The sequence below is a fragment of the Hydra vulgaris genome, chromosome 03 (assembly GCF_038396675.1).
Source record: "Hydra vulgaris chromosome 03, alternate assembly HydraT2T_AEP".
Lineage (NCBI taxonomy): Eukaryota > Metazoa > Cnidaria > Hydrozoa > Anthoathecata > Hydridae > Hydra > Hydra vulgaris.
Window position 1 is genome coordinate 62,375,124 of NC_088922.1, and position 13,162 is coordinate 62,388,285.

The window sequence follows — 13,162 nt, forward strand, 5'->3', positions numbered from 1 at the left end:
ATGAAGTTAAACATATCTTTTACAATATCTCAATTATAAGTTTTACCTATACCAGACAAAAAGTGTTGTCGAGAAAAACATTTGTATAACTTGGAAAACAAACTTGTATGCATTGAATAGGGAACATCTAAGTTTATTATTTGGAGTAAAAAAATTTCAAATTAATGAACAAAAACATAAAAGATCATTGATAGAGTTATAATAGGTATGATATTTTATTCAAATTTAAAATATTATTTATCTTATAATATAACAGTATGTCTTCATCTTTTGTTTAAAAAAGAAACTAATTTTTTATATATAAACTTAACATAAAATTATTAGCATATATATCTGCGTGTGTGTAAGTGTGTGTGCGTATATATATATATATATATATATATATATATATATATATATGAATATATATATATATATATATATATATATATATATATATATATATATGAATATATATATATATATATATATATATATATATATATATATATATATATATATATATATATATATATTCATATATATATATATGAATATATATAGTTTTTTATGGAAGAAGTTGAGGTTTTCAAAAAACCTTTTTTTTTTTTTTGTATTATATTTGAACACAAATTGCTTAAGAGTCATTTTTTGTAAGAATCAGGCAGTCAATGGAAGTGACCTCCTCCAAATTGCTTGAATTTTTTATATATTGATCAGAATATAGAGAAAACCTGTTGGGGAAAAAAAAATTTTCAAAAATGTTTCGTTCACTCGGAATCTGGGCTTAAATTTTTGAGATTTTTTAAAAAATTTTTAGAAATTTAGTTTTTGCCACCTTTGAACCCATTTTTTTGGCAAGGCAAAAAGTTGCACATAGCTTTTGTAGATAATATCAGACGTAACCCAAAAGCTCTCTCCAAAAAATATAAAAAAGTTGCGTGACACTGTGCGGTTGGCTAATTATCATAGTTCAAAAGTACAAAATCAATCAGTTTTGTCAACTTTTAATCGGAGTTAATTCTAGCGGCGAAGTGTTGCACACAATTTTTCTTTTAGGATTTGAAATTATCAAAGGTATTGAGTCTAAAAATGCAAAGAAAGTTATGTGATACTTAAGACCTATTAATATATTAAGGCTTGAAATTGGAAAAAAATGTTTTAGTATACTTACAAAATGAACCATTACGGCAGAGGCGCTTAGTTTTGTAAAAATGTAAACATATCCAACTGTCAATACAAAAAGGTCCTAACATAATAATAAAAAAAATTCGTGTGATCTTTAGATATTAAGTTAAAAATAAAGGTACAAATTGTTAAAAATGATTAAGTACGAAGAGATATTTTTTTGGACACACAGATGAGGTTTTCGCTCACAATAAAATTTCTATCATCCAAAATTAGCATTTAGCATTACACAAAACATTGCACGTAATGTTAAGAAAAAATTTAAGCGTTTCTGACTATGATATAGAAATCATAACAATTGAAATAAATAATAATAAAAAACAATACATGATCAGAAGTGAATTATTTAAATTTACGTCATAACCAAATAACTTGTGGTGATCGAATGGAGGAAGAATCGCTGATATCACGATTGTGGAGAAACAAGTTAGTGGGCGGTTGTTTACTTTACCATAAAAATGTCTTAACTTTATTTTAACGATCTTTAAAATTTGCATAAATAGAGTAGATATTTTATCATTGCTATTGAGAAATAGGTACTGCATAAATAGAACTTGTTTTTAGTTGAGTATGAAACAAAACAAATATTTTTATGAAAACTGTTGTTGCTTTACAAAAGGAAATTGTGGATCATTCAAAAAACATAAAATTATAAACAAAATGTTCTACATTCATCAGCTGGGAGATGTTGATGTTAAGAAACACCTCATCAACTTAAAGGTAATTATGTATTTTAAATTTACGCAGACTGTAATATAATTTTTATAATTACATACTTTATAACTTCTCTGCAATAAGATTTTTAGACAAAGTTCTTTAAACAAAAAAAAATAGCTCTTTTAATTAATTCCTCACTCTTTTAATAAATAATCACTAAATTAATCACACTCTTGCAATATTGTATTTTAATAATAACAACAATGTATTTCAAACTTGTAAACATTTTTCGTGAAGAGTCAGATTATAAACAATGCTTTAAATGACACACTTAATAATTGTTTAAAAAATTGTTTTTAGGTCATGCGATTAAACGATAATAATATTTGGGAAGAAAATGGACTTATTGCAAATAGACTTAAAAGAAATCTTGAAAAGGATGAACAAATATGTGCTTTTCACCGGTACACGTTTGGTATTGCATGGAGTCCTCCAAAAACATGCTTTCATCCTTACCATCTAAATATAAAAGGAAAAAAATCTCCCGCTTTAAGGGCGTCACCAATACATGTCGTCATATCAATGTCAAAGCGATACAATGAAGTATTTTCAGTTGGTGCAATGCTGTGTTTTACCCATTTAAAGCAAGAAACTGCTTTATCTAGAGTCAACGAAAACACCAATTTATGTACAGAAACACAAACACAACAAGAACAAACATATATGACACCTGCTACTCCAGATGAAGAATTTGATCCCGGTGAAATTAATGTTTCACAGGAGATTTTGGACGAATCTCTAAGAAGCCGTGAGAGTGTAACTGAGGTTCTTAATGCAAGTCCAATAAAATTTAGATTAAAAAGGAAGTTCGAATATCTGGAAGATACTACTAAAGATAAGTTAAAACGCAAGTATGTTCGCCTAGAAAACTTATTAAAGAAAAAATTTGCGGAAGCTGTTGCTCCTGGACAAGAGGAAATACTTATAGATTTTCTTAACAGTAAAAATGTTGATGAAATAAATAGCCCTCTCCCAATTGAAATTATTCGTGCTCAGAAAGTATATAAGCAAAGTGATTCCATGGGAAAGTTAGTTATCCTCTCATTATTAGACCATACCAAGTATACCAAAAAGTTTATAATGAACACATTTGAGTGTACCAAACATCGTATAGAAACAGCAAGAAAATGACACGCATCTCATAAAGGGTTGGCATTTCCAGAGAAGAAAGTATTCGTCCGATCTAGTCTTGATCAAACAAAGTGTGAACATTTCTTAGACTTTATATTTACAAGCGGTATTTTGCATGATGTTGCTTATGGAATAACCAAATTAAAATACGACAGCGGTGAAGAACAAAAGATAGTGCATGCAATACTGACGACAAAATATAGCCACGCTATCATGTTCTATCGAAAAAGTTGTAGTGAAAACAATTATATACCATTATCTGATTCAAGTGTGTGGAAAGTATTGCATGCAATAAAACCTTCAAGTCGAAAAAGCTTAGCTGGATTAGATGATGTTACTGCTTCAGGCATGAATGGTTTTCAAACATTACAAAAATTGGCACAAAGATTTAGTTCTAAATCTCTCGAAGCTGCCCTTGAAAAAGGAAAAAGGTATTTGAAAACAAGTTATCAAACCAATTGTAGTGTCAATGACTAAAACATTTCTTCTCATAGCTCAAAACATGCCTTATCAGATCCATCTGAAAAAAATCTTCAATCCAACACAGAGATATCAGAAGTGGTATGTGCCGATTGCTATGATTTGTGCAAAGCTATCGAGATGATCAAAGAACTAACAATTCAAAATTCTGACGATGCTGATTCTATTTATGATTTAGAAATTGCTGTAAAGGATGTATTCAACTACATAAAACACCTGATGAGAGATTCTCAACAGAAAAAGGCAAAAATCGAAGCTTTTAAGCAATTAAACGATGAAACTGCTTTCTGGCTTAAAGATTTTTGTCAAAAAATTCTTCCGGTTCGATACAGAGAGGGCCAAAGAGAGTATTTTGGCAAGAAAGGAATGAGTTTACATGTGGATATATTCTTCATAAAAATAGCAGGAAAGTTATTCAAACGTGTTTACTTTACTTCAATGTATAGGTGTGATCAGGGAATAGGTGATGTTGTTTCGTTAGCCACTGCAGTTTTAGACCAATTCAGAATTGATCAACCGCATATCAAGAAAATGTTTACCAAATCTGATAATGCCGGCTGCTATCAGGGAAATCTTTCAGCTGAAGCAATCTACAATGTATGCAAAGAGAGAGATATAAAGTTGCTGAGATATGATTATAATGAACCCTGTTGTGGAAAAGATCAATGTGACAGGGAGAGTGCAGTTTTAAAGACAATTTTAAGGAGTTACGTTGACTCTGGTAATAATCTTTTGACTGCTGAAGATATACACAAGGCTATGCATTATAGTTTTGGCGCTAAAGATGCAAAATTAGCAGTTGCTCAAATTAGCAATGATAAAACTGTAGTTACTGGACCAAAGATTAAGAACATTAGCAACTATCACTCATTTGAGTTTGGTGAGAAAAGTATGAAGATGTGGCGTTATTTCAATATCGGTGAGGGAATTGAACAAGAGTATGGAAATCTTAAAATTCAACCCTCGATTAAGTTGTTGTTACCATATAGCAAAACAGATAATTCAATTAAGAGTAACAAGCCATTTAAGGAAAAACAGAAAAGAAGTGACAGGCAATTATATTCATCAAGATTTTGCACTGAAATGAATTGTACTTTATCATTTGAAAGCGATGCTGAGTTAGAAGAACACATGCTATCCGGTCTTCATACAGTTCCGAAATCATTAACATCATTGGATAAAGTTCGCAACTCGTTTGTTCATAAGAGGAAAATTACTTCACAACTAAATATGCCAATTTCTTCATCCTCTAACAGTGCTTCCGTAAAAGACAAACCACATTGCATGAACATTTTTCTATTGCAAGGTTGGGCATTACCAGTTCGAAGTTCTTTTAGATTTTCAAATCAGCAGAAAGAACTGTTGTATAAATACTTTATTCGTGGAGAAGAATCAGGTAATAAAATGAGCCCTGAGCAGGTTCACATGCAGCTGAGGAGAGAACTTCCGCCTGATCAATATGTAACTAGCCAACAGATAAGATCTTTATTTTCAAGGTAGGCATTGTTGCTATCAAAACTTTTGCAAATTAGATTATGTTTCTGACTGTTAAATAGTTCTTTTACAAATATGAAATTAAAATTTAGGTGAAAGTTATAATTTTGTGTGTTTGTTTACATATGTTTAAAAATATGTACAATTGATATTGTTATAGATTTAGTAACCTGAAAAGAAAAGGTAAGCTGGTAGAACCGACAACAGAAAATAATGAAAATAGTCAGGTTAACGATAACAAAGAAGTTTATGGCGAAAATGATGACTTTAATCTGGCAGGAGACAATGAAGATGATAATAAATATGAGGAAGACATCGCCAATCTTGCAAAAGAAATTTGTCTTGTATGGAAAGTGAATGATTGGGTTGCTGTTGCATATGAAAAACAATGGAATATTGGATATATTGTGGAGGTAATATTATTCAAAGTATATATTAGTTTCAAGTTTTTATTTTGTTTTACAAAACAATGCTCTAAAATAAAAGGAATATAAATAAAATGTAAAAATAATTTCAGAATGACATTATATAAGACTTTACAAGTTTTATTGAATGTAAGCAAAATTAAACAAATCATAAACTCTTTATTATATTATTTTAAATGTTGCGCTAATACTTTTAGGTATCTATAACTGGGATCAGAGTTAATTGTATGATTAACGGGCAAGAGAAGAATACTTTTCGCTGGCCAGTTACTACCGAGGAGATAAATAACCAAACTGATAAAATTATCTGTTTAGTAAATGCTCCTTTTCTAATCAGTGGTTGTGGCGATTATTCATTATCCGAAGAAGACTATAATACAGTCATATCATTATTCTTAGAGAAACTTACTGCAGCAGAGTAGAAATTATGTGTGATGTGGTGGATAATGTGTGTAAATGACTCTATTATTAAATGAAAAACTAATTTTTAAATGGAAAAACATTTAAATGTTTGATTTATGTTTTATTTAATTAGCAATATAGTTATCTTGATGTTAGATTTTTGTTCAGTTTTTAATTCATGTTATATCATGCGTGTGACAAAATCACACGAATTTTTATTATTATTATGTTAGGACTTTTTTGTATTGACAGTTGGATATGTTTACATTTTTACAAAACTAAGCGCCTCTGCCGTAATGGTTCATTTTGTAAGTATACTAAAACATTTTTTTCCAATTTCAAGCCTTAATATATTAATAGGCCTTAGGTATCACATAACTTTCTTTGCATTTTTAGACTCAATACCTTTGATAATTTCAAATCCTAAAAGAAAAATTGTGTGCAACACTTCGCCGCTAGAATTAACTCCGATTAAAAGTTGACAAAACTGATTGATTTTGTACTTTTGAACTATGATAATTAGCCAACCGCACAGTGTCACGCAACTTTTTTATATTTTTTGGAGAGAGCTTTTGGGTTACGTCTGATATTAACTACAAAAGCTATGTGCAACTTTTAGCCTTGCCAAAAAAATGGGTTCAAAGGTGGCAAAAACTAAATTTCTAAAAATTTTTAAAAAATCTCAAAAATTTAAGCCCAGATTCCGAGTGAACGAAACATTTTTGAAAATTTTTTTTTCCCCAACAGGTTTTCTCTATATTCTGATCAATATATAAAAAATTCAAGCAATTTGGAGGAGGTCACTTCCACAGTTTCAGGAATTTGCCTGATTCTTAGAAAAAACGGCTTTTAAACAAAAATGAATAAACAAGTGAATAAAAAACTAATTAATTATACAATTTTATTTCTGCACTTTTTGCTCTTGAAAAGTCATTAATCAAAGAATCTGTCCAGAGTTTTTAATATATTGAGATTATTAGATATTATAGCAAAAGTAATTAAAGTATTTTGCGTCATTGTTGATCTTTAATAGCTCTTAATTAATTTTAGTTTAGAAAATCTTCTTTCACTAGAGCCGCTAGTTATCATTAAACATAAAGAAATTTTCAAAGTTGTCTCTAGGTTTGAAAAATGTTCCTTTTTTTTCAATTAACTCATATAGGAATAGATGTGTCAAATTAGTTTTTGGATAATTACTTTTTTTGAGATTGTGGATTCGCAAAACTTCATGAAATACTGATATCTCCGTGGTATTGCTTGACAACTTCTTCAATACTTTTCTTCAAACTCTTATTGGCAATGCTAATATCAACCGAAAACCTAAAAGCTTTGGAAGCTTCTTCATATGCCACAGCTCTTTGTTTTAATTTGAAGAGATCGCGTTCAAAATTTTATAAAATAAATACATTGTAAAATTTTCTGTAAGACTAAATACATTCTTAGTTGATTCAGAATCCTCGTAAAAATTTTTCCTAATTTGATATCCGTTTTGGGTATATTCAACATTAGGTAGCTATAACTTAGCTTGTGCTTCAAAAACATGTTAATAATCTTTCAACGAAAACATAATCAGCCAATAATGACAACAATGCGCAGCACACCTCTGAAGTTATTTTTGGATCTTGCAGATTTTTGGATACTTCATTCATTCTTTGTAAGGTTTTGTTCTAAAATACTATTTACATTGCAAACTCAATAGCCTCTATTTTTGAATAAATGTTTTGTTATTTTCCTTCTATGGTAGACGTCTTTGGGCTCTTATGCCTTTTTTTGGCGCTTACCATTTAACCTAGGCGTCATATCAGTCATATCAGTTTTATCATCAACTGCACTAACTATATTTTCTGAAGCATTTTCATTCATATGATTATCCAAATCATTTGTACCCAGGGGGATTAATTTTTGAATTGTCATCTATTCTTAACAATGTCATTTATTTTTAACTTGAAACTATATTTTTTACGATTAAATTTGTTATAAAAATGTTATTGCTTTAGCTCATTCGAGTAAATCATATAAAAGCATTTTTAATAATTTTCATTTTGAGGAACCGTATAAAAACGCTTTTAATAAAAAATAAATAATTTAACAAATAACGGCTTAATGTGTTTAGGTGTGGTAGGTAACACCTGATATTTAAGTGTAGTAGATAACACTTAATGTGTTTAAGTGTGGTAGGTAACACTTAATGTGATTAAGTGTGGTAGTTAACACTTAATGTTTAAGTGTGGTAGGAAACACTTAATGTTTAGGTGTGGCAGGTAACTCTTAATGTGTTTAAGTGTGGTAGGTAACACTTAATGTTTAGGTGTGGTAGGTAACACTTAATGTTTAAGTGTGGTAGGTAACACTTAATGTGTTTAAGTTAAGATTAAGACTAACGCTGGCAAAAATTGCAAAATCAAATATATCAAATGATTTCCTTATTTTCCTAACAACTAACTCAATTTTATTTCCTTATAGTTATAAAGCTATATAATAAAAAAAAGCATTTTATCAACTGTCATTATGAAACTGAAAACATATAAACTTCAATGATGATATTAATGTAATCTATGTTGAATTCTTTTATACATTCTACTCGGTTTATGATGCAAATTTTTCAGTCTTTTGAAACATTTTGAAATCAAAAATCTTTAATAGTCTTTGGATTACCAAGAGATTGAGAAAATTTTTAAAAACGAAACAAAAATTATATATAAAGTACTTAAAAACAAAATTCAATGCAAATTTATAGATATTTAAAATCAACAAACTTCAATTTGAAAAAATTCTTAGAAATTAAAAACAAAAAATTATTACTCTAATCTAATTACTAAACATAAAAATAACTCAAAGCATTTATGGAAAATATTAAAGAGAGATAACTGGAAAACAAAAAACCAGCTTAAATATCCCACCAAAAATGGTTAAAATAAATAACCAATGTATATGTGAACCAAGTGAAATAACAAATAAATATCGGAAATTTTTTGAAAGTAAACTTGCTAATAGGATTCCTTCTACTAATATTTTATTTTATGACATTTATTGCTAAATTTATTGCTAGATTTATCAATTGAAAAGTTTGAAACAGCCTTCAAATCTCTAAAAAGAAACAAAGCAATCGGCGATGACGGAATAAACGTACACATAATTATAGATTGCTATGAAAACTTGAAAGATTTTATTTAGTATCATTACATCAAAGAGTTTTTCCTGATCAATTAAAAATTGCCAGAGTAATCTAAATTCACAAAGACGGTAAAAAATTAAATGTTAATGTTAATATGTCAGTGTAGGGTGTCCTCTACTCGGGAAGAAGTTTTTACAATTTTAAAAATACAAATCTGGATCTGATAATACTATGAAAAGGTAATTTATCACACATATATATTCAATAATTAAACCAATAATAGTTGATAATGCTATAGCATCGCACTTTGGATAATTTGGCACAGACTATTCTAATAAAAAGACATGCAAACAAAGCTTTACACCGACTCCTGGATAGCTTGCTTGAAAATACAATCTTTAAATATTCTTTTGTTATATTTAATAATGTACTGTTAAAAGATTCAATTAATGCCAATGTTCAAACTTTGATGGATTTTCATCAGTGTTTCTCAGGTAAGACTTAAATTGCCGAAGCGCACTGAATTAGCGTTTTTTCTTATAGGAAACGTGCAGACAATTCTTAGCAGACATGAGTCATTGGGGGAGCTGATTTGTGTCTGCTTTACTTAAAGCTTCTAGCATTAAATCTAATTAAGCTAAAGAGCTTTCAAATTAGTCGATCAATTCCTTCAATTCGGACTAAAGAGCCAAAGGTGTTGGTAGACCCTCAGACAAAAAACTTAAATTTGCGCAAATCTCTGGAAAATTCTACTTAAGTTTTCTAGAGCAAATCTAGACTTCAAATCTATTCTTCATTTTTTGTCATCTTTTATAAAATTTTACCATTTTTTTAATTTGTGTAAACAAAACTGTCATGCTACTCTGTACCTATAAAGCGAATCGCTACGCGTTGACAAGTTGAGACAACGCGTAGCGGATTCGCTTAATTATTTTCCAATAATCTATCAAATAAATTTTTTTAATAGAAAAAGAGAGGGGGTGGTTAAGACACTAGAACCCCTCTCCTGTATCCGCCTCTAGCCGCCTCAATAAATTAACCATAGATATTAACAAAACAAAATAGGTTCTTTTCTTTTTTTTGACAAAGTAGAAGTTAAAGAAGATTCCATTATTAAGTTCCTTGGTATTGATCTTGATGAAAATCCGTCAAGGAAAACTCATATTGATTATATATCAACAAAAGTTACAAAAAATATTGGAATCCTATATAAGACTAAGAGTTATTTAAACAAGAATTAATTAAATTAAAATAACTATACTACCAGAGGCGATTTTACGGGTGTGTCTGTGTGTGTGTGTGGAGGAGGGGGGGGGGAGGGTTGTAACACCTCCCTAAAGAAAGTGATTTTCAAGTTATAGTCGGTTTTTTCACGAATTTAGTCGGCTAGTTGGGTATTTGACACAATTCAGTCGGTTAAATTCTCGTTTTGAGGACCTTTTTTTTTTGTTGTTCAGAAACCAGTCGATACTTTTTAAGGATTCATCCCCCTCATTTTATTCGTAGAATCACCTCTGTTTACTACTCATTTATTCATAGCTTTATAAACTATGCAAATATTGCATGGGAAAGTACAGGTAAAAGTAAGTTACAACATCTTTATCACCATCAGAAACATGCAGTGGACGTGATATATTTTTCAAATCGTTTTTCAAACACAAAACTTTTATTTAAAGTTATGAATCTTTTAAATGTTTATTATAAATAAACATTTTATATATAATCCGTATGTTAATAACAAGACATATATGTAGCAGGAGCGAGAAGAAAACTACTGTCTTATCACCAAGCCCCCTTGATAAATTCCGTTTTTTTTAATTTAAAAATAAGCACTTCCGTTAACTATATAACATAAACAAATGTAAAAATAGTAAAGGAATAAAAAAAACATCTATTATTAAAAATAACAAGAAGCGCTGATTACTTAAACATATTCTTCTAAGGGCCTGTTTATATGGAAAGCGGGCTGGCTCGCTTGCCGAGCCAGCCCGTTTGCCGAGATATTGACGTCATCAATATTTTGGCTTTATTTTATTTTGCGTTTATATGAATAAACGAGCTCACTGTTTTTTGCCGAGATCTCGGCAAACGGGCTGGTTAATTTCATACTTCCGTGTAAAATAATAAATTTAATAATAAAACTAGCAACTTCCATGTACTTAAAATTTTAGTTGTTTTGCTTTTATAATTTACAATTAATTTTCGATTTTATTATTTGCAGTTTTATTTATACTGCGGACAACTCTCACTCAAAATGGCTGATTTTATTGATAAAACAAAAAAACTTCAAATGGGATCATAATATGGCAGAGAACCTTATAAAATTAGCTATAAAGCAAGGATGCTTTATAAAAACTTTGATTTTGCCAATAAAGTTGGTTTATATAGAGAAGTTCGCTTATCTATGGCAGATATCTATAATAAAGATGAAGAGTTGTATTTTGGGCCTGTTGCCATCAATACTTTAAATGAAAAGGACTCAAAAGAAGTAATAAAACGAGGAATTAAACGAGTTCAAGAAAAATTGAAGGAAATCCGACAAAAGTTTTTGAAAGCAGTTATGAGTGGAAGTCGAAATGGAAGTGGTAAAATTATATTTGAGTTTTACGACCAGCTCATCTCCTTGTGGGGTGGTTCAGCCAATCTTGAACCACTTATATTTGGTGTTAGAGGGAATGATTTTATTGAAACCGAAGAAACTCATTTTTCAATTGATCAAGACTTATCAGAATAGGTAGCGTTAGTCAACAACAGTGATACTGCAGATAGTATTAATAACCCTAAAGTACCCTTAAAAAAAAAGAAAAAGTTGTATACCACAACTCATTGACAACAAAAGAAAGAACTTGTAACGAAATTTAAGCGCCGCCCAACGCGACCAACTACTGCTTAAAGAAGCTAGAGATAATACTCAATTTAGAAAAGAAATGTCAGAAGCAATGCGAGAATCGACAAAGTGCTTCACAGAAAGTATTAACACTTTGTTAAATCAATGATTGACCTGGGAAATGGCACAAGTCGTTCTATTGAGCTTTTGGCACAAGCTATGATAGTACAAACTCAACAACAATCATCAAACCAAAATCAGTTCTATCAACATTCACCTAACGTATATTCACAAATGTAACTTAGTCCCTTAGTGTTACCAACAAATACTTGTCTAGATAAAAACACTTTCAAAAATATCGAGAAAAAATAAAAACAAATTATTATTATTATTATTTTTTTTTTCGTAAGTTTTTGTTTACATTTGACGTAATATATATAAATTACATTTCTAATTATTAGATCAGCGAAATATCAAAATAGTTATATATTATTAAAAAATATATATATATATTTTAAAAAAAGTTTATACGCAGCCGTATTTATTGAATTCTACCCATATTTTAACGTATAACAAGAAAATGACTTTCAAAGATTATATAAAATACATATTTTTTTCAAATGCAAACAAGGCTTCTAAAAGAAGATCAAATGATCTTATCGTCAGAAGCCTTTTACAAAACAGAGTACGTAAAGTATTATAAAAACGCCTTTTTACAATAAGAGAACGTAAAAAATTAACATAAAAATATTAAAATAGCACCTAGATAAATAGAAACAAATTGTCAGCAAGTATAAAACAAAGATTGAACATACATTTCAAAGTTATTATATATCATAAGACAAGTTAAAAATATTCTAAGATATTTTCAATAGAGAGAATGAGATCTTTTAATTTAATTTTAAAAACAGAATAAGTTAGGGGTAAGCCGAAGTTAGACAAAATAATTTTGTTCCAGAGATGAGCTGCACGATAAGTTAAATTTTATAAAGAGTCTTTATAAATATAATGTTCAAGATGTTTATTATTATTATTATATATGGGTGTGTGTGTGTTTGTGTGTATGTTTAATTTATCAAGTCTGTAAGAGTTCTTTGTATAATTAATCCTTCAGCTTCATTTATAGAATATACTGAGTTTGGTACATTTTTGTATTCTTTTTCGGTTTTTTTTAATGAGATCTGTTTGTGATTTAGCTAGGTCGTCGTCAACATAAGAATTTGTTTTTTCACATATGTCATACAATACAAAACAAGCATAAATACAGTTGAAACAGCCTCTATTTAAAGGTCAACTTTTCTTGTTAAAATACCCTATTTAGCTTTAAGGCGACCAAAAGGATTTCTTTAAGCATGTTGTTAAAAATTACCTCTTCATTATTTGAACAATGTTCATATTCTTTCA

General features: G+C 29.3%; 2 protein-coding genes across 2 annotated transcripts in view; one reads left to right on the forward strand and one right to left on the reverse strand.

Moving 5' to 3' along the window:
• Nucleotides 1–13,162, reverse strand: part of LOC100201078 (thioredoxin-related transmembrane protein 2-B) — a 45,927-nt gene that overhangs the window by 20,302 nt on the left and 12,463 nt on the right. The window lies entirely within an intron of this gene.
• Nucleotides 1,692–5,971, forward strand: LOC136077805 (uncharacterized). The gene is made up of 4 exons (XM_065791962.1): nucleotides 1,692–1,887; nucleotides 2,185–4,991; nucleotides 5,150–5,402; nucleotides 5,612–5,971. The coding sequence occupies exons 2-4, from the start codon at nucleotides 3,616–3,618 to the stop codon at nucleotides 5,834–5,836; spliced, it is 1,854 nt and encodes a 617-aa protein (XP_065648034.1). The 5' UTR covers nucleotides 1,692–1,887; nucleotides 2,185–3,615; the 3' UTR covers nucleotides 5,837–5,971.